We start from the raw sequence: 25,592 nt of genomic DNA, 5'->3' as shown, positions 1-25,592 counted from the left end.
ATCCAGATAAGGTGGGCCTGTTTCAAAGAAAGTCAGGTCATTAAAGGAAAGGAAAAGATAGGGAACCACAGAGCTAGGAAACAGGAACTAGAACAAGGGTCTCAGAATATTTGGGAACAATGAGCACATCTGGAACTTGAGAGGCTGTCATAGGCATTCTCACAAAATGGTTTCTAATGGGAAAGGTGACTGCTAAGATGTTTTCAGTTTCCCAGTCCGCAAAGCAAAACTAAAACGCCCAACAACCACAGTTCAAGGCAGGGTTATCTTCTAAGCTAAGCAATATAAAACCTCTCTTTTGAACTTCCCAGTGTTTGCCCCAGCAGCCATTTCAGTCATGACAGATTGCAATGTGCTGGAGGGCAGCATATCATTTTTCAGCATTTAGCTGTTCTTTGAAGAAAAAAAATAGTTGAAAAAGTCAGGGAAGTACAGGGAAGATGGAAGACACCAAGGGAGAGACCTGGGGTCACAACAGTTTCCATGGGAGCCACCTTGGAAATCCCAGCAGTTTTAGAAAATGTACTCATATCTTTATATGGACAGCCCTGTTTTCCCTCAGAGACGAAATGATAGCCTCGTTACCTCAAGGATCCTGGAGACTCGCTGCAGTTTTAAACTATGCCTCCAGAAGAACCAAGGACTACATAAAAATCATGTTCAAGGGTAAAAGAAATAAATAGTAAAGGAAAAAAAGATCATAATTGTTACAAAGAGGATTTTGTTAGCTTAGCCATTGAGGTAGGAATGAGTACCACTCCCAGCTTAGGCACGTTTAATGCACTGGGACTCTATTGTTGTTCCCATTTCAACTCACTGTAGGCAGAACAACTTCCCAATTATGACATTATTTGGAAAATACATCAGCAGCATTTATTGCATGTGTGCCCATAACTGGGCTAGCACTGCAGAATTGGGTGTTTCCCAAAAAAAGAACAGATGAAACCACAGAGAATGTTTTTAGCTAGAATTTTAAAAATTTGATCTATACAGAAGTTTATGGAAGTTAAATCTATAAAGGGTACCTTGTTGCTTCAGTATAATGTCGTTCTATTTCTCATCTGATTTTACTTTAGACAAAGCCCTTATTATTTATTAATATGGTATATCTGTAAATGATAGATCCAGTTTGATGTAGTGGTTAAGGCACCAGGCTGGAAACCGGGAGACCATGAGTTCTAGTCCTGCCTTAGGCACAAAGCCAGTGGATGGCCTTGGGCCAGTTACTGTCTCTCAGCCCTAGGAAGGAGGCAATGGCAAATCAAGCAGTCACTAGGAGTCAAAAACTGACTCGAAGGCATACATACAATATTTGTAACTAAATTTCATTTGATCAAAAAGACGCAAACAGAAAACAAAGAAAAAGAAAAAACTGAATTATAAAAGGGGGGAAAAAACTAAAAAAAACCCAAAAAGATACAAGACATATGTTTGCAGGCATACATATATCAATACATTGAAGCCGTTATTCATCAGTCATCCATAGCTGATCTATATTAATTGATTTTGCAAATGATTGAACATTTGGAGCCATATGTTTGCCTTTCTGAAGTTGAGCAGTAAGTCTTTTGGCTCTAGTCCATTTTCTTTGTCCAGAGTCAACTCCCATGTGATAGAGATAAATTTCAAAAGAATGTAACTATCTGAAAATATTGAATCTCAGACATATACTTAAATAAAACATTAATTTTACTGTACTTCCAAAACTATTTTTTTTGTATTTAGGGGTTTTTTTTGTATTTAGTTAGTTATGTATGTATACATAAATAAAGAAAGGGGGGGGGGGGAAATACACAAACAAACAAAAGGAAGCTCCTGCTGTACATAGTTCCTTCCTATCTGTTATTCCCACTTGGGCATAAGGAGTGCTTCCAGATTACGATTTAATTCTGCAATCCCTGTCCTTCCCTTCCATAATTTTATGGAGAGGGACATGTATTATCATTTCCCAATTGACACCTTCCTGTTTTCCCATCCCATTGCTTCTTCCTTCTTTTTTCTTGTCAGAAAAAAAAAATCTATTCAGGAAGAAGTGATGGAATAACTAAACAATACTTGGTTTTTTTAAAAAAATCAAATCTACTTACACATACATACATAGTTTCACATAGTTTCACAATATATATATATATATATTTCAATGCATTTAATTTGGTTTTTCCTAAAGTTTCCAACAGTTCTTGTGTAGCACTAGAAACTATTAGCCTGAAGCACTCATTGAGCATTAGTAATCAGCTTTGGGCTGTTATTTGCCCTTAAGATTTCTAATATAACACAAATCACAGGAAATGTAAAAGAATGATGGGTTCTTTTCTGACATAGTTGTAATATTAAAAAAAAGTGATCTTGCTAGCTATCAGTAAAATAGGATTTTACTGGGCCAGTAACCACATTTTGAGAGAGTGTTGTGAGCACTAGTGGTATGGAAAATATTTCAAATGTAAAATGCTTTGCACTTGAAACACCCTTTTAGAAATTTTTGTCATGAATAGCATAGCAACAGAGCTATACTGAAAGTGTTCAACAGAGTTTATGGGCACCATTTCATCCATAGACATTTCCTGTGGCACCAATCAGGTTCTTCGCTCCCATCGTTTTAAATTTACTTTTTAATTTAGCTTGGCAGAGCAAAGCACCTAGCTCACAGACACCTGTCATCTTAATTTCCAAGTACCGTAATGCCTTTGGTGGGAGAAACTGTTAATGATTTCAGAAGGACTGGGGAACTTTCTGGGACTAAAGGAGAATAATATAGGGGTGCTTTTCCGATGGATGAATGGGCTTGTGGTTATGTGTATGGAATAGTGGCACTGTTTGGTGCTGAATGAGAGGAGTGGAAGTGTAGTTAATGAGAAGGTACCTAAGCATTCTTCCTCTATTCCTTTAAATATGGAACATGGAAGACAAATGAAGGAGGTATTGATAATGAATTCCTTCATTAGCAAAAGGATAATATTCAGTACAGGAGTTTGGAAAATTATAGGTTACCCTGTGCAGATTTGTCATAAAACTCCCCCTCTTTCCTTCTTTTCTTGAAGAAACCAGAGTATCTGTGTTTTTTGTAAATTCCATGATTTGCCCAGCTTTACTTGTGCCCACTGCCAGTTCTATGGAAAACAGAAACTTCTTTATTCATCCTCGCTAGAATGCAATACTGTGGGGGTTTCTATTAAATTCACATGCTGAAACAAAAAGATGTGTCCTTCACCTGATTTGCTACTTCTTTTATTCATTATGGGGGATATTTATTCCACTTCCTAGCTGTTTGTTCTGTTCACAAAGCTTAAAATGTATCTCCTTTTTTTCTAAAGACCCTTGAGGTGAGCTCACTTCCTGGTGAAGTTTCCTTGACAGCATTATGGAAAAAGTTTCCATCAACTATTTCAGGTGCTAGGAGACAGACTCCCTGCTTCTCCGGCCACCATCCACCCTTTGCACTGTAGCTCCCTTTCTAGTGCTCCCACTGCCAGAAGAACAATCAAAAGCTGCCGCACCAGTCACTCAGCTCCATGAGATCACAGACTGGATAGCTAAACAGCTGCTTCCTTTTCTGCTTCTCTCTGTTCACTTCTCCTTTCACTCCTCTGAGCCCTGACAGAGTTTGAAAGGGTGAGGGAAGGAAGAGAAGCAGAAGGAAGCAGCTCTTTAGCTGTTCCTTCTCTGATCCTACAGATCAGCTCCATGGATTGCACCCTGAGTGGCAGAAGTGGTGGGGAGCGATGGCTACAGACAGAGAGCCAAATACAAAAGAATGAAACTCTCCTGCTGCTAAAAGCTGAAAGATTCTGGAAAACAGTGGCCAAGGACCAGAGGAAAATGGGCATGTAGAGCCAGTTTGGTCTAGTGGTTAAGGCAACAGGCTAGAAACCAGGAGACTGTGAGTTCTAGTCCCGCCTTAGGCATGAAAGCCGGCTGGGTGATCTTGGGCCAGTCACTCTCTCTCAGCCCAATTCACCTCACTGGGTTGTTGTTGTGGGGAAAATAGGAGGAGGAAGGAGTATTAGGTATGTTCACTGCCTTGAGGTATTTATAAAAATAATAAAGGCGGGATAAAAAGTAAATAAAAATAAATGTCTGCAGCATCCTTGGAGCTGGGCAGAACCCACCCTAACCGCATCATCTCCAGCACCCCTGTGGAGGCATCAAAGATCAGTCATATGGCAACTCCGCCAACCTATGCTGGGAGAAGAGGGAAAACACTGCTTCTAAACTGGAACAGCTAAATTTCCACATTTCCTCCATGGTGGGTTGGGGATGAGACAAAGGCTCATGAGGACATGATCTTCAAAAATGGTTAATGAAGTATTTTAATATTGTAGTCAGAAGGATGTGAAGAAGAGTTACCACCACTTTAACAACAGTGAAGGCAGATGGCCTCAGCTACGGATTAGGGATGAGGATGTGTTATAACATCATGCTCTTAAACATGGTTAGTGAAACATTTTTAAGCCAGTTGGGGGAACTCATAGATGAAGTACTGTACAGAATGGTCCTGGCACTCATTATTTTTATGAAAAGTAGTACCAATTGGGAGTTTTTATGGTGATGTATTGATACATTGTATGATATAAAGTTTATTTACATGAATATTTGAAGTTTCCCCTTTATCTGGTTTTCTAAAGAGAGCTGGACTACTACTGAAGAATTTCCAGCAGAAAGTGAAGCCAGCATTCTCTCTTTCAACCAGCCAAGATCCAGACTGTTTTCCTGCTAAGCCAGACCTCCGTCACCTCTCCTCCGAATGGGGAGAGAGGAGAAATAAAAAGTGGGTCATTCCCGATTAGTTGAGTCATGCATTGTTTAAGGGCACCGTCCAACAGACCCACAACTTTGGAAAGCAAAGGATAAAATTGAAAGGAATCCTGTGGAATGGTCTTGGCCAACTCCAAACTAGATTTTCACTTAACAAAATGATCAAACCTCTGTCCATGTTTGTTTGACCCTAATATTTTTGATGAGCCCTCTTGATAGTCATCATTCCTCCTTGGAATAATGAATTGGCCACCAGAGGGAGCCAAACCACAGACCGAACTTCGACGTTTCCTGTATTCTGATCTTGAAGCTCAGTAATGTTCGGGGTCCTACTCCATACATTTAACTGAAGCGCAGAGAAAGAGTAACGGAAAGAATAATTCCGGCACGCATGCCTGGACCTGCCTTTCCCCGCGACTGCGTAATCGGAAATATTAATAACCATAGGGTGGTCAGTTGATTACTATACTGATGTTTTATACTGTACCGATCAAACCTCCTGCTCCTTTCCCGTTGCTCTGGGCTTGTGACACGTGCTAGACGCCTGTTCGAGAGGGTTCTGTGTCTCTTTACTGCCATCTAGCGGTCGCCCTTTGCTTTTGCAGGCTAGTTCGGGGAGCGCTACGGGAAATAAGCTCGGCCGCGGTCTCGTTGCCATAGCGACGCCTCCGGGTTTCTGGTGCTTCCGCTGTGCGCTTGTTCTTTCCGGTCCTTCTTCCAGTGGCCGGAAAGGAGTCGTGCAGCCGGAAGGGAAAGGGAGCTGCAGTCGAGCGATAACCTGGATCTCTGGGTGAGAGATGGAGGGGGTGATTCGGGGGTCTTGGTTTGTAAGATGTAGCCCCTGGCCCCACTTGCTGTCATGGTCTTGTTGCCCCAGTTCTCTACTTTGGAGGGAGGTCTCGCTCCAGGGGCAGTTGATGAGGAAGATATTGTTTGGCTTATGTACATTAAAGAAGTTCGACCTTTGGATAGTTGACATGGCTTCTCCCAAGGAAACCTTTGTACGATCTAACGTTGCGGGGGCATTTTAGTAATCCACAGGTCCTTCTCAGACAGAAAAACAGTTTGGGAACACCCCCACCCTCCCTAGCCTAAAGGAAACTCTCACTGAAAATGCGGTACAGTGTAGTTATGTAAGCCTGTGCCATTGCTACCGATTTATAATTATGAAGTTGATAGCAGAAGCATCTAAATCATGCAGATATTGTCAGCCAGAATGATTTCACTTTGGCCAGCTAGAGGCTTTTGAAAAGCCAACAGTATGTAATGAAATTTATAATGTTCTGTTACTGCTTTCAATTTCATCTGAATCAAGACGTTTTGCATGTTTCGCATAAGTAGCAGTCATTCAGAGATCTGTTTTCTATGATTTTTTAAAATATATATTTTAAACAATCACATTTAAATTAGTGGCTTTCACTCCAATTTAGTGGAATAAATTTTATACATTAAGTATTACATTATATATAGTGTTTTCTTTCTAGTTTGAATCTCCCAACCATCAGTTTTAATCATTTTCTGTTACGATCTCTAGTTTCAAAAAGTGGAGGAAGACATTTCTACAGACATTGTCTGAATCACTGAAAAGGTTTTTCCTTTTTCTCTCCCCCTACCCCCATGTTTTTTCGTTTCTAAATTAAACAGCACCATATATTATAGCCATGTGCTTATTGCCTCAATCACTTTTTTCTCAGGAGCACTATGGATGCACGTTTTACTCGTGGAAAGTCTGCTATCCTTGAACGTTCACTCACCAGACCCAAGACAGATGTAAGCCTCAGTGCCTTTTCCCTGCTGTTTTCTGAGATTGTGCAGTACTGCCAGAACAGGGTCTATTCTGTTTCTGAGCTTCAGAACAAACTTTCTGAGCTAGGCCAGCAGGTGGGAGCCCGTATCCTGGATGTGCTGGTAATGCGAGAGAAAAATGGTAAGAGAGAAACCAAGGTCATCAATATTCTGCTCTTCATCAAGGTGACTGTGTGGAAGGCTCTCTTTGGGAAAGAAGCTGACAAGCTTGAGCAAGCCAATGATGATGACAAGACCTACTACATCATCGAGAAAGAGCCTCTTATCAATACTTATATTTCAGTTCCCAAGGAGAACAGCACCCTCAACTGTGCCTCTTTCACTGCTGGCATTGTGGAGGCCATGCTCACTTGCAGTGGCTTCCCTGCTAAAGTCACAGCCCATTGGCACAAAGGGACCACGCTCATGATTAAATTTGATGAGTCAGTTATAGCTCGTGACAAAGCCCTGGATGGTCGCTGACTATATTTTGTATAAATAAATTTGAATTGTCCTTGTGTGTGTGTGTGTGTATATATATATATATATATATATATAGGAGTATGTATAGAAACACACACACATTCTATGATAATGTAATTTATTCATATGTACTTTGAAATCCTGACTATATGTTAATGGTATTTGGTGAGGGGAAGCAAGATCCAGCCAGCATCAGAAAAAAGTTTTTGTGTTCAGTAATGCTTTTCTCAACCTAGTTCTAGTCAGATGATCTGCAGTATACTTCATCCTTGACTACTAGACATTCTGAGAAAAGTTGTAATCCCAGATATCTGGAGGACACCAGTCTGGGAAAGGCAGTATATTGCATTCTTTGTTTCCATTCTGGTGAAGTTATGATTAGATGATATTAATGAAAAATGTATGCTGTACCATCAAGTCACTTGCTCATGCTGTTGGTCCTTTTTAGTTAGCCCTATCAATTATTCATGACTATTGCAATCAACTTCCTGTGTGTAGTAAGAAGTTGGACCTATGTTGATATTTCATCTAAAAATGTGTTTTTTAGAACTAGTAGAGTGCAGTGGTCAAGAGTGAGGGTTTTGCCTATCTCTGTGAAGTGTACTCTTCACTGACTATGCTGTTTCTGCTCTGCGCACTAGGAGGCAAAGCTACTTAACTACCTACCTGCAGAAACTCTGATAGATTGCCAAGTAAAGCTTTGAGAGTTGGGCCGAGAAACACATATATTTCCTGTCAGCTTAATCAGCCCTTCAAACAGTTGTTTCCTGCTATGCTTTGAGAAGGGTGGGGAATGATTACAAATGTGATATTCACAGTTATCTCTAGTTTAGAAAGGGTAAATGAAAAGACCATTATAGAGTTCATACAGAACAATAAGCTATAGTTTATGTATATGGGTAGAATGGAACTCATGACAAGTGCCAGGCTTGAACATTTTCTTGAGTTCATCTAAACAGGCCAAAGTTTATAGTTAGTCTGCTTAATAATTGACCAGAGTTTCTTCAATCCTGGTTTTGGGGGCAAAATGAAAATTGGTCCTGGCTTATTTCTTCTGCCAGCTGCAAAGTGGCAGACCATTGTGTTTTCAAGGCTTAAACTCTATTCATATATGCTTTACCCAACCAAAGATCCGTTAATATTTTAGGCTGAAACTTTAATCGAATTCTCAGATAGTATGACTATTTGTCAGAGATGATGGGAACTGAATGCAAAAACATCTGGAAGGAGATTATGGAAGGTTGTTCAAAACTGATTTGGCACTTCATATGTATAACATCAATCTGTTCTTACTATTTAATGCACTCAGCGTTTTGGAGAATTGGTTACTGAGATAATAAACTTGGTAAAATAAGGGCTTTTTAAAAATCTCCGCTTCTGAATGTAGCTCATTTAATGTCATTTCCTGGTATACTTTTAATGTACATAGCACATTTCAAATGACTGCATTAGAATGATTGGATTTATATCTATGTGTTAAATATAGGGACATAAATGAGTTTGCTGTATTTTCATGCTGTATTCCATTTGTTGTTTAAGAGTAAGCTTTTCTTGTTCTTCAGAATTTCTCATAAATTGAGTGAGACTTAACACTGATTCAGTCTAGGCCTATGATTTGGCACCATAATTAATTCTAAAAATAATTGGCATATATTATATGTTAAGTTCCTATACTTTTGTGGGAGGCATTAGAAATACCCGTGTTTGTTTCAGAATTTCTACATTTTTCCCTTACATTCCTATATGAACATCTTTCATTATGGATTTACGTGCAATCATTAGCAAATTGTAGTTCAGAGTACAGACTGAAGTGGTAGAATTCAGGATATTTATAGAGTAGATCATTGGTCATTCCTTACTGCCAGTATTTCTGTTAGCCCTATCACAATGAAACATTCAGAGGAGTCACTGTTTATGTTTATTGAAGCCATTTTAGATAAGATAAGCAAGCTAGTGTATGCGTGCACATGCACATGTGTGCACCTTCAAATCAGTGTTGACTGTTGGCGACTGCCTGGACTAGTCCCTGCAATTTCCTTGGCAAGATTTTCAGAAGTAGTTTGCCATTGCCTCCTTCCTGAGGCAGAGAGAGAGCAACTGGCCCAGAGTTACCCACCTAGCTTTGTGCCTATGGTGCCTATGGTGAGACTAGAACTCACGGTCTCCCGGTTTCTAGCCTGGTACCTTAACAGCTACACCAGACTGGCTGTAAAGCAAACTTACTAGAGTAATAAAAGTTTACCGACTTTATTAATAAGGATAGACTGGATAGAGTGATACCTGACTAGCTAAACTTTCTGGAGATAAGTGAATATGACATTTTCTAAAATAACTTTTCATAGATAATCTCAGACTATTGTATATGCATGTGAGTCCAATAAAGCAGTAGCCTTCTCCCTCTCATACAGCACAGTAAAAAATCACTAAACAGGACTACACATAGGAAACTTATTTTTTGTGCATGCTTGTTGAGAACTAAGGCATTGTAGACTTACGATAATATGTATGCTTTTTTTTCTTTCTTTTTGGTCTCTGTATGTGTACATATGTATGCTTTTTTTTCTTTCTTTTTGGTCTCTGTATGTGTACATATTATGGCTTTTGTTCGCTCATTAGAGCTGAAAATCTTGTGAGATTTTCCTGCATGTGTCAAAAGGTAACAGGTACTGTTGGCGTACTGAGACCCTGGAAGTAAAGTGTGAGAACGTAATGGTTGCTTACAAGCCTTCATTTAGGCATTCTTAAACTGAACATATTCCATGGAACAACAGCCTTGTGTGCAGCAATGTTTGATATTGGAAACAACTAGGAGAGTACAAAATACATTCATATAACTTGAGAAGAGTAGAAAACAGTAACAGAAAGAAAGGCCACATACAGTATGTCCAAACAGAACATACTACATGTACCTCCAAAAAAAACCCACCTACCTATAACCAACAGAGGTCTGGGAAAACAGCCAGGTTTTTAAAAGACTTCTGAAACCCCATCAGGATGGGAGCCACATGAGTCAGGGGAGAACCACTGTGGAAACACTATAGATCAGATTCCAAAGTGTTTGTGTCTGCAGTTCAGAAAATGTTTTATTATAAGCCAACCTACAAGTATAAGAAATTAACAAATAAATATTAGAAAATAGCAATCTAAAGGATTATATTTTGTTTGCTCATTATTGCAGATTCCAATTGGTGTGGTGCAGAGCCACAGTGTTTGGAAATTGGTAAAAATCCAAGATATTATTTCCTGGCTCCAAATGTTACCAGTCCCCAATTCCTTATAAGGTTCATTCCAGAAATCCCTTTTCTTTCATGCTTCCTTACTGCACGCATTCATCAGCTCCCAGGGCTTAGGATAGTCCTTTAAGTGTTAGTAGCTGTAGAGTCCAGGTGGAATTTAAGAGCAAATGCTTGGAGGCTTATGCCAGTCATAAGTGTCACTGGGTGTGCAGCATTACTCAGCTTTAGTTGTGTGACTTCTAGGGATCTTTACGTAGGACCCTTGCTTATTAGTTACCCTGAACTTCCTAGTGACTTAGTAGAACAGAGACAGCTGGCCCGGGATTTTGGACCAGTCACTTTTTCTCAGCCCAACCCACCTCACAGGGTTGTTGTTGGGAAGATAGGAAGAGGAAGGAGTATTAGGTATGTTTGCCACCGTGAGTTATATATAAAAAAGGCAGGATAAAAATAGAATAATCATAATTATAATAAGTTTGCATGCCTTAAGCTTAGTAAGATACACAATTGAATGATGGTTGCTTTGATTATATTAAAACATTCAAGATGAATATTTTAACTGCATAAAATGACTGAAGCAATCATAATTTTTAAAAAATACACAAATAGCTGATAAGCCATTCGGTGAAAAATTTTAAGTTGTTTCAGAATGATTTACTCAAAGACAGATATACACTAGAATTTGGCAAAATAACCTCTTATACATACCGTTTGCTTGTTTGCTTGTTTCACCGGCTTCTATACCATTTCAACTGATAGGAATCCAAGTGGCCTATAACAAAGCAATACAACAATAAGAATCAACATACATCAGTAGAATAATAACATTATTAACAACATTCTAGTAACATATGTAAATGTTAAAATGAGATGAGACTTTATGTCCAGGACATTTCCCCCTGGCCTTGCAAACAAGGTTCAGTTCCCCACTTTACATAATCCTCTCAGACCCACAGAAACTCTTCCTGCCCCTAAACAAGGCCCCCCTCTTCACCATTCCCAAAGATAGAATGTAACTGACTAGAGGCCAAAGCAAACCTATCAGCAAATTGCAATAAAGGAACTGGGCAATAAGCGCCTAATCCCATCAACTTCTTCCAACAAGCGGCATGAGTGAAGCATACTTTGATAACATCAGTTTCATTCCTTATCTGGACAACTGTGCCCAGCAACATCTTTATTCTGCCAGGTCCACTTGATGTTCCCTTCATCTTGTCCCTGGCCCACTAATGCGACAGCCTTAAGTCATCATTAGCTACAGTAATGTTTTCCCCCTGATTCTGACACCATCCAAGGATAGTCTTTGGGTGTGTAAAATGTTATGTTTTGCCACCCATTAGCTTAGAGATGAAGTTAGCAGATCAGTAGCAGGTAAGATAAGAGCTGCATACCTTGTCTGGGGAGTATCAGGATGTGAAAGCGTGCCCCCTCTCCTCCAGTCACTAGCTAGCCGCCACCGCAGCCAACTGTCTCCCTGCTTCTGTTCTTTTCCACCAGCACTTTAGTTCCTGAGTCCCTTTCAGACCCATCTCCTCCTTGTTTTTAGCACCAGATTCTGTTCATTCATTTGGGGAAGAAGAGGGGACACCATTGAAATTGTGCTTCTTTGCTTCTTTTCCTGTCTTTGTCCATTTTAATCACTAGCCCAATCAGGGAAGGAAGTGGTGGCCCACCGTTTCAGCTCTCCCTCTCTGCAGAAGCCAGCTAGCTACTATGGCACGGTCTGCCTCCCTCTTTAATTTTTGGAAAATGCTCCAGTGGGGTATGGAAGGAGAGGCAGGGAAGCTAGCTGAGGGAAGCCCAGGCTCAGTCCCAAAGTCAGACTCCCCTCATTTGGGCTGTCCTGCCTGCACTATGGCTTGCTAAAGAATTGTGATATTCTGATACTGAGCAGCATTTTCTAGAGAATGCCACATCAGTTGCTGGGTGGGAATCAGGGGTCACACAGATATGTGACCTGCAGGCACATGGATATTTATTTATTAAATTTATATAGCCACCCATCTCACACAGAAGTGACTATTCTGTCTCTGCTTATATTCACATACAGATACACTTTATATGCAAATTGCAATTCTCTCTCCCCTCTGGCCTCCTCCCTCCCAACAACTGGCTGCAGATTGGCTGCAGATTGCAAGGCCCACTCCCTCTTCGCACTGAAGATGTTGCCTAGTCTGGCAGTGAAACGTCTGCAAGAAAACAACAAGGCTCAGAGAGCACCAAGGACTCCATAGATTGCTATTTCTTGCTCCCCTTAGTAGCATAAGTAATGTTAGGAGATCAAAAAATAGGTTTCTTCCAATTAACTAATCAGGTGATTGTCTGAGTACTGATGGTTTGGCTTCCTGTCCTCAGTGAAAGCAGAAAAGCAGCAGCCTATTTCTTGCTGATCACACCACTCAGTGAGAAAAGTTGGTGTAGCTCCCCATTGCCCCAAGAGCTGTATGTTTTGTACTCGAGGGTTACAGTTTCCTCACCTGAGCTTTAAATCACCATTCCTCATAGTTTTGCTTCCTTTATCTCATTTGTGTCTCACTCTTAGAAAGGAATAATAGCTGGAAGGTTCTTGTGAGTTATTAAGGGCCATGTCCATAAAGCAAATGGTCAAATGCATCAACTCTCAGAAGAAAGTTGGTAAAGTCAATCAGGGTGAGTTGCATGTATAAAAATAATATTAACTGCGCAACCAACAGATCTGGAGGATCTTGCCAGTTCTGTTTCACAGAAATCACTACAAAGAAATTCTATTGCAATTTAATTAAGGATGTCACTGAGAAAAATCGCCCTTGCTCCTGAGGAATATAACTGAACTTTGGTCCTCAACTTCTAGCCAAACTACTAATTAGCTGATACAGTTGTTTTGTAATTGGATGTTTATGGTCCCCTCCTGAGATCTCATGCTAGATTCTGTTGGGATATAAGCTGCTGGGTAAAGTCTTCTGAGTGTTTGTATCCCCTTTTCTGTGAAGCTGTTGTGGCCAGTAATTAGTAGCTTGGCAAATCACTTGGCAGTAATGAGGTCTTGGGGCAACTTGTGGAAATGGGGCACGCTGAAACTAGAAATAATTATCGATCTCTCAATTTGAAAACAGCAACAAGAAGTAGAGAAGATGCAGAGTATGGCTTCTGGAACTCTTTAACCCATTTACCAACCAAGGTCATAGGAGACATCTGCCTTTTCTTCTGTGTAGTGAAGTAACGTTTTGCATCACTGAGTATGAAAGTCTAATGAGGACATGTGCATATACATTGTCCCTGGGGGTGTGTGTGTGTGTGTCTGCTCCCCACTCATGTAGTATCTCTGTGTATTTGTATGTGTGCTCCTGGAAGCACAGGGTGGTCTGCATATGTTCTGTTCTGGGTCACATGACTTGGATGGAGTAGGGCTTAGAATGGAGCAGGCAGCAGCAACACTCTTTCCCAGAGGGATGCATTGGGAAAATTTTGCTAGAATTTCTCCACAGCTGGATCTGACCCATTTTCAGACTCAATCTTTGTTTTGCTGGCTTCTCCTTCCACTTCAAATTTGGTCCCATTTGATTCTGTTTTTGGAGAGTTATTCTGCTGGTAAAGGGTTGGTTAGAATTTCAGAAGCCAAGTTCTGCATGCTTTCCTTACCTTTAATGTCATAGCTAACAGAATCACATTTTTTCTAACCAATGATGTAAAAGAAGTGAAGTAATATAATTATTTTTGAATGGTTTTGAGAAAATGTACAAATTCAGTTCTACTGTGATCCCTTAAACAGAAGTGCCATTCTAAAGCCCTAGTCATGCCCTTTGCATTTATGACTTCCCTAAATCAACCAATATCTTTCCCAGAAATACAACACCTCAACTTATACCTAAACTATTGGAGTTCTTTTTAGGTAGTATTAGGGATCTGTCATCCATTCCCTTTCCCCCACTTTTTACCACTAACTTCAACTACTATATTGTTCCTATTATTTCCATATTCAGAAGTGAGTACTGATGAATAAGTGCTAAAGTAAAGCCATTTGTGAACAAGAGGGAGGTGTTAGCAAGCTTCAGAAAATTCCAAAGTTTGCCTAAATACAACAAAAACGTTATATATATATTTTTTTAGTGTTTTGTGTGATTTGGAATATTGTTGATGGGGAAAGAAGAAAAACCTGGTGGAAAAGGAAAGAAATGAGTCCTGGAAAAAGGCATGTCCATCTGGAGGACTGAAATTGGCACATGGAGCATGAGTACTCCACACATCTACAGTACATTGTGCCATTTCGGATGACACCCAGTTCTGCATATCTACTCACAGAATGAACCGACAGCCCCTCCAATCAGTCCAGCTGTTTTTGTGATCACATCACTAATGTCATGGCTCAGGAAAGAGGTGTTTGGGTGTGTGTATGTGTGTTTTTCCAAATGGGGAACTCCATTTGCCAGCAGCAAGGGGTGCTACAGAAGCACTCAGTTCCTGGCCAACAGCTCTGCAGTGATCGCTGCTCACCTGTTGGGCAGGGTTGGAATAGAGAGCACCAAGGACTCCACAGTTCAACCCTGAGCTACAGATATTCTCTTCAAGGGTTGGAATATCCTAATTGGTTCTCTGCAAGGGCATAGATTCATAGGACATATCTGCACTGCCAGGTTGCCCCATCACAAATACAGGCCACTGACCATTTCAGAAACGTTGTCATTTTGTACTTGCCCTAACCCAACACAAATGTGATATACAGCTATATTTTCCTGTTCTGAGTTTAAAGTAGAATTTTCCAGCATGTGCCAGATCAAGGGTTGCTGTCTGGTTTGCCAGCTGTGCTCTGCTTTTATTTTTTTAAGCAAATTCCTGTATTTTGAGTGGCTACAGCACAGAGTCATAAATGCCCCCTCACCCAATTTTCCCAGCTTTTCCTCAGTAAGATTTTGCTGCAGCTTTTGTTATAGGTCTTTCTCAGCAGCACTGTACTTACAACATTTGCTTGACATGCAGAATGTCCCTGGTTTGAAACTGGCAGAAACCTTCCTTTTTTCTTCTTTTAATTATGATTTTTCTTTCCTTTAGCTAGATACTTTCCACTGGGCATTTTTTAAAATAAGTCCATTGGTGAGCTTTATTATTGTTTTGAGATAGAAGGCTTTCACTTGCAGTAGAAAGGTTTCTTGTTAAAAAAAAAGCAGTAAAGTTGGGAAAGAAAAAAAAGCAGTAGTTCAGGGAAAGAAAAACAGTAATTAAAAATGTTCCGGGTGAGTTCAATCCAGTGAAGTTCAGCATGGTAGGTCAGTGTCATAAATACTATGCTACTGAGAAATCTATAACAGTGTCCAGTAAGATTTGCCCGCAGAAAGGAAAGCAACAGGCCATTATTTTCCTTGCACAGAAAGTTGGAAGAGCACAATTATGTATAGGAGTTGGGGCATGATAATTGGCAGTCCAGACTCAACAACTGGCAACTCACCAGCAAAGTGTCCCAATCCAGACAGAATCTTCTTGAACTGTTTTAGAATCCAGACAGCATCAACAGAGGACAGGAGCAACTTAAGGGTACAGTGCAGACATACTGTATAGATAGTTGAGAGGAGCCCATAGTGTCCTGGAAGCTTTTAAATGTCAGAACAACTCTCACAAACTCTGCTCCATTTCTACAGTCAAATCAGAACCTTGAACAATGGGAAGCTTTTCTTTCAGGATTTATAATTTCATCACTTTTTCTGCTCCCATTTTTCTTTAATGCCATCATCAATGAACTTTCTGATTATGAGTTTAGCCAGTAATCTCTAGTGCACTTGGGGATCTCAGATATACTGGATTGGATTGGATTTAATCGATTTAGGTGCTGCCTAACTGTAAACAATTCTGGGTGGCTCACAAGATGACACATAACATATAGTCCTACTTGGTGGATGGATAATAGATCTGTTTTGAGAATGAATGTTTGTCAAAAGAAATGAAAATGTGTTTTAGCCTCCCTTTTTATATGGAGATGAGGTTTGGGTATATAAGGAAAAAGTAAGGTGAATACAGTCAAAATGGGGTACTAAAGAAGTATGTCAGGTGAAAGAAGAATTGATAGAGCAAGAATGAGTTGGTGTTGAATGAATGTGGATTGGATGCAAAAGTGAGTGATCAGTGTGAAAGAAGTATGTTGAGATGGCTTAGTCGTACTGTATAGAGAACAAATGAAGATCAAACTGCAAATAATAATAATTTATTAAACTTGTATTCCTCCTGATTCTCAGTTGCTCTGAGTGGCTCAGAACAATCAAAGATATTACAATAAAATCAATAAAAGATAAAAGATAAAGATAAAAGATGGCAAGTACAATGAAGTAAGGGGTCTCACTGTTCTTTGCTTAAGGCCTGGGTGAACAGCCAGGTCTTCACAACTCTTCTCAACAACAACAGAGTGGGGGCCATCTTGGGGGGAACCCCATTCCAGAGGGTGGGTGCTGGGACAGAGGAAGAACACTTCCAGGGTCCCAATAAATGACATTGATTGAAGAAACCTGGCACACACCAACCCTGCATGACTGATCAAATCAAAATCAAATATATGAAAGAAGAATGAATGGTTCAGGTGGAATGGGGAGAACAGGAAATATATGATTGGATGGAGTTGATGAGAACCTTAGAAATAGAACTGTGGGAAGTTTAAAGAATAAAAGGTAGTACATGAAGCAGCATATGGAACTGATGGAAGGAAGGGTGATTTGCCAGGATAAAGAAGTATGGAGAGATACAGTGAGATGCAATATTGGTGTAAACTAGATTTAAATTTCATTTTTTTACACTATCTCCTTTTTCTAATTTCTTTTGCTTTTTACTCTTTTTTTGATATTACATGATATTGCTCACCCCAAAAGAAAATGACATATATGTATATATGTCTGTATGAATATAAACCCCAGCTATTGTTTTATTCTCTTTTACATAAATATTTCTGCATGGACAACAAGACATTTAATATTAAATTTTCACAACCTTGTCTTTTTATTGAAAATTAGCCTTTTTCAGAGTTTTATATGCTAAATTAAATAAAAGCTAATATTAAAAACCCTTTCATTTGCATTTCAGACTTGACATTGTGTGTGTGTGTTTCAATTATCTCTTTCATTTGATGGCTCAGGAGTTTAATGGGAAAATTGCTTTTTGAAGGATACTTGCTGCTATGTATTTATTACAACCAATTCAAAGTAAACCACACGTATAGTAATCTTGTGTAGTTAGTAAAGTAAAAACTGATCTTAATCCAAATTGATTCAACTCCTGGTGACTGTATGGCCCAATGCTCACCATCCTGACCTGTATTACTACTAAGTTGTACTGTTCCCCTCCCCCTCCCCTTTGCTGTAGGAGGTGGCAGCTGATGAGCTGCTTTGGTAACATAGAGCTAAATGCTTAGTAAGTCAATAATACAAATCAGTTCCTATTTGGTTAGGTTTCAGAATTTTTTTTAAGAGAGCCTTCGATTTATAGAAGTTTTACTGCATTTTGGTTTGATGTTTTATGGTTTTATCTGTGGTTTAATTTGAGGGGACTGCTGATGGTTGATCGTTATATAATTGTAATTGTTCGTTGTTTATTCGTTTAGTCACTTCCAACTCTTCATGACTTCATGGACCAGCCCACGCCAGAGCTTCCTGTCAGTTGTCAACACCCCCAGCTCCCCCAGGGACGAGTCCGTCACCTCGAGAATATCATCCATCCACCTTGCCCTTGGTCGGCCCCTCTTCCTTTTGCCTTCCACTCTCCCCAGCATCAGCATCTTCTCCAGGGTGTCCTGTCTTCTCATTATGTGGCCAAAGTATTTCACTTTTGCCTTGAATACCATTCCCTCAAGTGAGCAGTCTGGCTTTATTTCCTGGAGGATGGACTGGTTTGATCTTCTTGCAGTCCAAGGCACTCTCAGAATTTTTCTCCAGCAATTGTAATTGTACTATGGACATTTTATTGCCATGATTGTAATCTGCTGAGAGTCTCTCAACTGTGGCTAGTATACTGTATATACGGTTCTTGTGATATATTATTTTTTCATTACCCAGTCTTCATGACTATGTGAATAATTTAATCATCTACAGTTGTTCCAAATTTAGATAGGCAAGCATGTTCACCCATGCATGGATTGCATTTCCTCTGCTAGGATTATATAGTGCATCCCAGGTAATTACCTTCATCCATGTGACAGGAAAACAAGCCTAATATATGGCTGGTCGTCTTGCCCTTCCTTCATCAGTCTCACAGCCCAGCAAGTTGGGGAGCGCTGTCTTCTTGTATAGGCTTGCCCAGTGTCCTAACTTTTTAAATTTTTTCTAAATAAGAATTTTATTAAGTTTTAAGCAAAGATAAAAGCTACAGAAAAACAAACAAAGAAAAAAACTACAAAGAAAAAAGAGAAAAAACTTAAAAAGTGTGGAAACACAAGAGAAAAATTTTTCAAAGTTACAAAAGGAGGTGACTTCCGACTTTTAACAGCAAGGATATACAAAATTTCCATAATCAATCCCTTACTCTATATTAAACCAAAATCACATTATTACTATAAATCATTCCATTAGCACATTATAAAAATCACTAAATACAGTTACTCCCCCCCTTATATTAAAAGAAAAAAAAAAAGAAAAATTTATATAAACCTCCTAATCAACTCCCCCGATAACATTTATTTATTTCCTTCCTACTACTATACTATACATTTCTGTCTACTATACTAAAGATCAAACTAAAAACATAAATTATCTGCCATTACTCTTGATAATACAACAATTTTAATAATCTTAATCATATTAAACCCAAAGCCATCCAAATAGACATTTATTATTTTTTATTATACCTTAATAATCTTAATCCAAATTGTTAAAAATAAATGAAATGAGCCAAACCCTAAAAGCAATCCAGATAAATGTTCTTAAACCCTTATCCCACTTCAAAATAAACCAGAGCATTTATATATCCCCATGATGTGCACAGAGCTTTTTTCTTAAAAAAATCAAACAGTCCAACTGCCCCCCTCAAAAACTCTGACTTCTCTTCAGGAGACCTCCCATACATAATGACCCCTTCTTTTCCATGGCATTCCACCAGAAGATCAATTTCACCTGTGGCTTGCAACTTGCTCTCTCCCTTAAATTTCTCCAACTTGACTATCCAATCTTCATCCAGCATAAAAATCCCAATCTCACTTTGAGAACAGACATTTATGTGGCTGTTAAATTCCTCAGTTTTGTCCATGCCATTCCCAGCCAGATGACACATTTTAGAGCTCATATTTTCCACAATGTCCTGAATATCTTGCATTAAAACTTGATAGGAATCAGAAAGAATCTATTTAAAATCTCAGTGAAAGTCAGAGAAAATCTGTTTAAAATCCTCCATGTCTCACGCAGTAGATTATGGTACCCCCTAGGAGCTTAACCAGTGAAAGTTGAAGATATGGAAAAGTTCTGAAATGTATTTACACAAGAGAAAGTGAGATAAGCAGACAGTTCCCAAGGGAAAATAGAAACAGAAAGCTGAAGGTTTAAATCAGCTGATTCAACGTGTAGGAAAATCCTAATACCTTCAAATTTAGTACAAAAATAATAACAGGGAGACAATTATTTACGCTCAATCCTCCTTAATATTTGGATGGTAAACAAAGTCCAAAACTTAAAAAGATTTTTTTTAAAAAAAATTAATCCCAAAAATAACGATAAACACCAAGAGAGACCGCTTCTCCTTGCTGTAGAAAGCCTCTCTTAGGGTACGTGTACTTAAAAGAAATATAAATTGGATGATTTAGAAATGGTCCTAGTGTCCCTTTAAGGCTACAGCACGGCTTGGAAAATGGTGATGTCCCAGCCTCCTGGCTAGCTCTGACCAGTTGAACGCGAACGCTGTTTGCGATCTCCTAGTGGCAAGCAGCCGCCTGGAGGACAAATGGGGTGATTCCGGGTGTTTTCCTTTTTGGGGAAAACATTCCTGGGCTTCAGGAAAAACCTTCCTGAGCCCAAAAAAACTGCCGCATTGTCAGTTCTTCCCGCTGAGCCCGCAGACACAGCTGTTCAGTCCAACATGCCCCCACTGGAGGTCTCCCAGTGTCCTAACTTTTGTGGGTGGCCTACAGGAGCATATCAGTGCGTTCATGCTAAGCTTCAGATCATCATCTTGATGGAGATAGCAACACTTTGGAGTACAGTATCCTCTACATAGAAGTCCATTTATGGGCTTTAGTATTTTGTATTTCTCCTGACAAATAATTCCTATATAATTTAAACACAATTTGAATAGCTATTTCTGCCTGCCTCAGTCACACAAAGCTCACACATCAAGAAGAAAAGCGTTCCAAACACCAGAGGGCAGAAGAGAAAAGCAAGGTCAGGGTTGAAGTCTAGCCTAGCTCCAAGTAATCAGTCCTTGGGTATGAAGCAAGGGTTCAAGCAGTTAGTCAAAGGGAAGCACATTAGGTGAAGACATCATTTCTAGTACTGGATCATCTCCAAACAGTAAATTGTATATCCCAGGCTTCAAACCTCTACCCTCAATCAGTCTGATTGAATTTTCTCAGTTCAGAATCCTGGTCTATATAGGAGCAACATAGTTTCATGAATAAACTTATTTGCAAGGAGTCTTGCCTTGAAGTCATGGCTCCAAGCCTTTCAGCTCCTTCACTTTGATGTGCTGTTGTAGTTCTCTTCATGCATTTAGAGGATGCTCAGAATCCAGGGGCTAAAGGTGGTTAGGTTGGAAGACCTGATTCTTCCCCACCTGCCCTGCTGGTTCCTGATCCTACTCCTCATCAGTCTCTAAGGCCTCTCTTAATTCTTCCTTAATCTCTAAGAGTGAGGCTGGAAATGGACTGTGATGGAACAGAGATTTTTTTACATGCTTCTAAGTATAGTTGGAAACTCTGATAGATCTTTGAGGGAGGGTTTCCTTCATAAGGGAATCCATTTTGGAAGAGTTTTCCTCCAAATAATCTAATTAGAATCTAATCTAATTGAATTAAATTACTAATACATTCCTACACCAAAGCTTATAAATACAACTCTTTACCAGATCTCTCTGAGACATAAAAAAAGAAAATGAGCCTTCCTTTTTGGACAGATGATATAATGTCTACAAAAATTCTCTTTTACACTTTTCTAATTCTAATCTAATTATATGCTTACTAAATCATGTCTTATGTTTGACAAATAATTTTTCTTAGAAAACTTTATTAAAGCATTTTCAAAATATACATAAAAACTGAAAAGATTGAAACAAAGAAGCCTACAAAGAAAAAGAAAAAGAACTAAAAAGGTGTGAAAAAACACCAAACGAACTACTACAAAGTGACTTCCGACTTTCTGTAGCAAGGACATTCAGAAATCAATATCAATCTCTTACTCCAATTCGTATTACAGTAAACATTATTTCTATAAAGCATTTAAATTCTCATTATTACATTCCCTTCTAAAACAAAATTACCCTCCCAGTTAAAGAAAAACATGTAAAACCCTTCAAACATAATCTGGAACCCAATATAGTAACAAACACTGCCCTTCTTCACTATAATTCGCTCCTATCTGCCAACTAAATATTAACCAAAAATATAAGAATTATCCAAACAGCATAAACATTTATCTAAGGTAAAGGTAAAGGTTTCCCTTGATGTAAAGTCCAGTCGTGTCTGACTCTAGGGGGCGGTGCTCATCTCCGTTTCTAAGCCTTAGAGCCGGCGTTGTCCGGAGACACTTCCGGGTCATGTGGCCAGCATGACGACACGGAATGCCGTTACCTTCCCGCCGAAGCGGTACCTATTGATCTACTCACATTTGCATGTTTTCGAACTGCTAGGTTGGCAGGAACTGGGACTAGCAACGGGAGCTCACCCCGCCGCGCGGTTTCGAACCGCCGACCTTCCGATCGGCAGCTCAGCAGTTTAACCCGCAGCACCACCGTGTCCCTAAACATTTATCTAAACCCTTAAAAAACATCCTGATAACCACATCTAAACAATAACCTAAGCATTTATCAAAAATGTAGGAATTTTCAAAACATAACCATTTATCCAAACCTTTAAGAAACAGTCCTGATAAACACATTTAGACAATTATCCCACTTCAAAGTAAACCAAGGCGTTTGCATGTCTCAGTATTATGTACAGAGCTTTCTTCTTGTCAGTTTCAAATTCTACAACCTGCTTTAAAAAGCCCAAATATTTGTCCAAAATCTTCCAGCCTCTAGAGTTTAATTCTCTTTCTTGATCGTGGTGTGGTGACAACACTGTCGTCTTATCTTCAACTTTTGACAACTCAATTTTCCTTTGACTATTTAATCGTAAGTCACCAATTCTCATCTTTTTCTTTGGAGAAACCACTTCACTGTTAGGGTAGTTTTCAGCCTTATCAGTTTCTCTCATTCTTGTGACAATTTGGACTCCACAAATTCTGTGTCAGGAGAGACACGCGGGGCTTAGAGCCAGATTCAGACGAAGAGGAGGGTGAGCTGACAGTTGAGAATGAATGGCAGCCTGAGCTGGCAGAGAAGGAGGAGTTGAGTAGCAAGCCACAAGAACAGGCACCGCTGATCGACGGAAGTGAGGACATTGGGCTGCTGCCACCTCCCAGCACTAAGAATGAAGAGCAGAGGTGAGCAGAGCAATGGAGGCGAATAGAGCTTCTCACGTGCAAGCAGGCATGCCCTCCTGAGCATGTGCGCAAGCCTCTGACACAGCAGCTATATAAAGGGAGCCTGGAGCATGGAGAGGTTGTCGGGACAACCATTCAACTAGCGCTCCTTTGCCTTGCCTTGAAACTGGACCAGTCTTGCCTTGCCTGGATATTGACTTGGACCATGACTTACCTTAACGCTGGTCTCTGATTCTGCCTTGCTGGAACGTGAAATCGGATCTCCCTTAGACATGGATGTCTAACCTAACATGGCCCTTGCTGACAGAAAATCTTGGAGCGGGATTGAATCCCAAGGACTGGTGAGGGTGTGGTCTTTTGTTGAATGTTGTTGAAAATAAACCATTATAACCGTTCCTGTGTGTGTCCTTTAGTCGGGACAGGACATTCTGAGAAATGCTCCAAGACTGGAATAACAGCATTGTAGAGATCCTTAAATATCAAATTAATTTCCTCCATATTTCTTAACAGTAAGCAAATAGGTTAGAACTCCAATCCACAGATTCAACGAAGAAGAGAAAGTTTTATATTCCTCAAAAATTGCTTTAATTAAAAAAACAATAAAAAACTAAAATTCTTTAAATCTCAATTTAACAAATTATATTGTTGTTGTTTATTTGTTCAGTTGCTTCCAACTCTTCGTGACATCATAGACCAGCCCACACCAGAGCTTCCTGTCAGTTGTCGCCACCCCCAGCCCCCCAGGTACGAGTCCGTCACCTCTAGAATGTCATCCATCCACCTTGCCCTTGGTCGGCCCCTCTTCCTTTTGCCTTCCACTCTCCCTAGCATCAGCATCTTCTCCAGGGTGTCCTGTCTTCTCATTATGTGGCCAAAGTATTTCAGTTTTGCCTTAACAAATTATATATAAAAAGCCAAATTATCAAGTTAATAATTCTCAAAAATAATAATAATCACCAAGAGATTCCACATTTCTTTGTTGTAGAAAGCCTCTCTTCGGTAAAATTCAAGCAAAAAACCCCTAGTGCTATAGAAATGGGGTGGGCAGCTTTAAGGTCCATTTTGGCTGTAGAGCAGCTTGGGAAGAAGATGATGGCCCTGCCGCCCAGCTGATTGCTTACCAGTTGATCACAAAACACCGTTTTTCAGTCTTCTGGCTATGGCCAGCCATCTGGAGAACACGTGGGGTGATTCCTGAGGTTCTCCTTAATCCGGAGAATGCTTCTGGGCTCCAAGGAAGCCTGCCTGAGCCCAAGAAAAAAAGCCGCTCTGGCAGGTCAGTCCGCAGAGAGTGGAAAGAAACAGCTCAAGCTGCCATTGTCCCCACTGGAAGTTGATGTTTGACTAATAGACAGATAACCTGAGATAGACTTTAAATTGTTAAATAAATAAATAGATAGATAAAATTGTAAAATTGCCTGAATGAACATTATCAGTCTAAAACTTTTTGAGGCAGATTGCTTATAACAAACTCAGTTTATTTTTTTCTAACTTTCATTTCAAATCTTCTCATCTATTTCTGGAGGTGTGTTACCCAAAAATATTAATTAAAAAAACAAAACGTTAATTAATATCATTCCCACCCTTCTTTTTTATGGTCCTTGCTAGCTGTTTTTCAATAAATAGGCATGATTAGATGCCATGTGACAAAAATAAGAGGATGTTTTCTGTCAAGTTTATTGTCACTCTCTTGCTATACATCTATACATTTCATGAATAATTAGAAACTGCTTTTCTCCCCTCTCTAACTTCCTTCCTCACAATTCAGTACAGAAATAGATCACTAACTGTCTGAGGAACAAAGCTGTGGAGATACATCATAGGTCAGGTCTCAAAGGAGCAGATGTGTATTTTAAATACTTGCTGTTTCAAACACCCAAGTCTTCTGAGATTAAATTGTCAAACTCAGACAGAGGAGACTTCTGTGTAAATTGTCTGGATTTGATATGTTTTAAATGCAAATATAGGTAAATACAACTTGAAAAAAGACCCTGAGATGGGCGAGCTTCTTGTCACTTGTTCCGGGCAGCTGTTTGTTTTTTATATTCTTTTACCTCCTTTGTTTGGAAAGAGAAATTCTTTAAGAAGTTAGGCGACTGTGCATCTGTGATGAAGAGGTGGCTGACACTTCCACCGGGAATGCCGGGAAAGGTACGCTGCGCTCAGTGAATGTACGCTGGACTGACAGGCAAGGAGGCTTGGGATCCTGGGACACGTAGGAGCTGCCCTTTCCTTCTCCTGCCAGTGGAGGACTTAGCTTAAGGGCAGCAGAAATGTCAGAAATCTTGGAATCACTGAAACCACACACTTGTTAAGCCTCTGAAGGGCCCAGGGATCTGCTCATTTCCATCCTTCTTGCCCACCTTCTTCCCCCCGTATCCGGTGCCCGTGAAACGTTTTCCCTGTGGCTTGTTGTCCAGAAGCCTACAGCGTGTGAAAATGCCAAATGCTTAAAGTGGGGGATTGTATTCTGACCAGTTTATTGAACTGCCTTGATTCACCAATGTAAATGCATCTGGTCATTCCACATACTAAAGCAGACTGTGTGCGAGGACCCTTCCGTCACGGGAAGGTGGCCCAATTAGCCTTTGTAACCATCCATAAAAAAGTTCCTGATTGTATGTACAGTGAAGACAATATTTCAAAATGAGAAATTTCTGGGGATAGCTTTGGTATAGGTAAAAATATTCATTTTCACCCTAATTTAGCATCATGCAAAATTAAAATGACCCCAGTCACCTGCCTGAGAATGAGTCAGTTTTTCAAC

General features: G+C 39.8%; 1 protein-coding gene across 3 annotated transcripts; it reads left to right on the top strand.

Annotated features, from left to right (window-relative positions):
* The first annotated feature begins 5,468 nt into the window (after positions 1-5,468).
* TRAPPC5 (trafficking protein particle complex subunit 5) lies at positions 5,469-7,161 on the top strand. Of its 3 annotated transcripts, none has more exons than XM_063292549.1 (2): positions 5,469-5,542; positions 6,450-7,161. In XM_063292549.1, the coding sequence occupies exon 2, from the start codon at positions 6,454-6,456 to the stop codon at positions 7,018-7,020; it is 567 nt and encodes a 188-aa protein (XP_063148619.1). In that variant the 5' UTR covers positions 5,469-5,542; positions 6,450-6,453; the 3' UTR covers positions 7,021-7,161. The 3 variants fall into 3 exon arrangements, with proteins under 3 accessions (XP_063148619.1, XP_063148617.1, XP_063148620.1); XM_063292547.1 differs by having other exon boundaries at positions 6,447-7,161; XM_063292550.1 differs by having other exon boundaries at positions 5,481-5,542; positions 6,397-7,161.
* Positions 7,162-25,592: the final 18,431 nt, after the last annotated feature.

This window comes from Candoia aspera, chromosome 2 (assembly GCF_035149785.1).
Source record: "Candoia aspera isolate rCanAsp1 chromosome 2, rCanAsp1.hap2, whole genome shotgun sequence".
Taxonomy (NCBI): domain Eukaryota; kingdom Metazoa; phylum Chordata; class Lepidosauria; order Squamata; family Boidae; genus Candoia; species Candoia aspera.
Note: the sequence above shows the minus strand (reverse complement) of the source record. Positions and strands in the feature narration are given on the sequence as shown.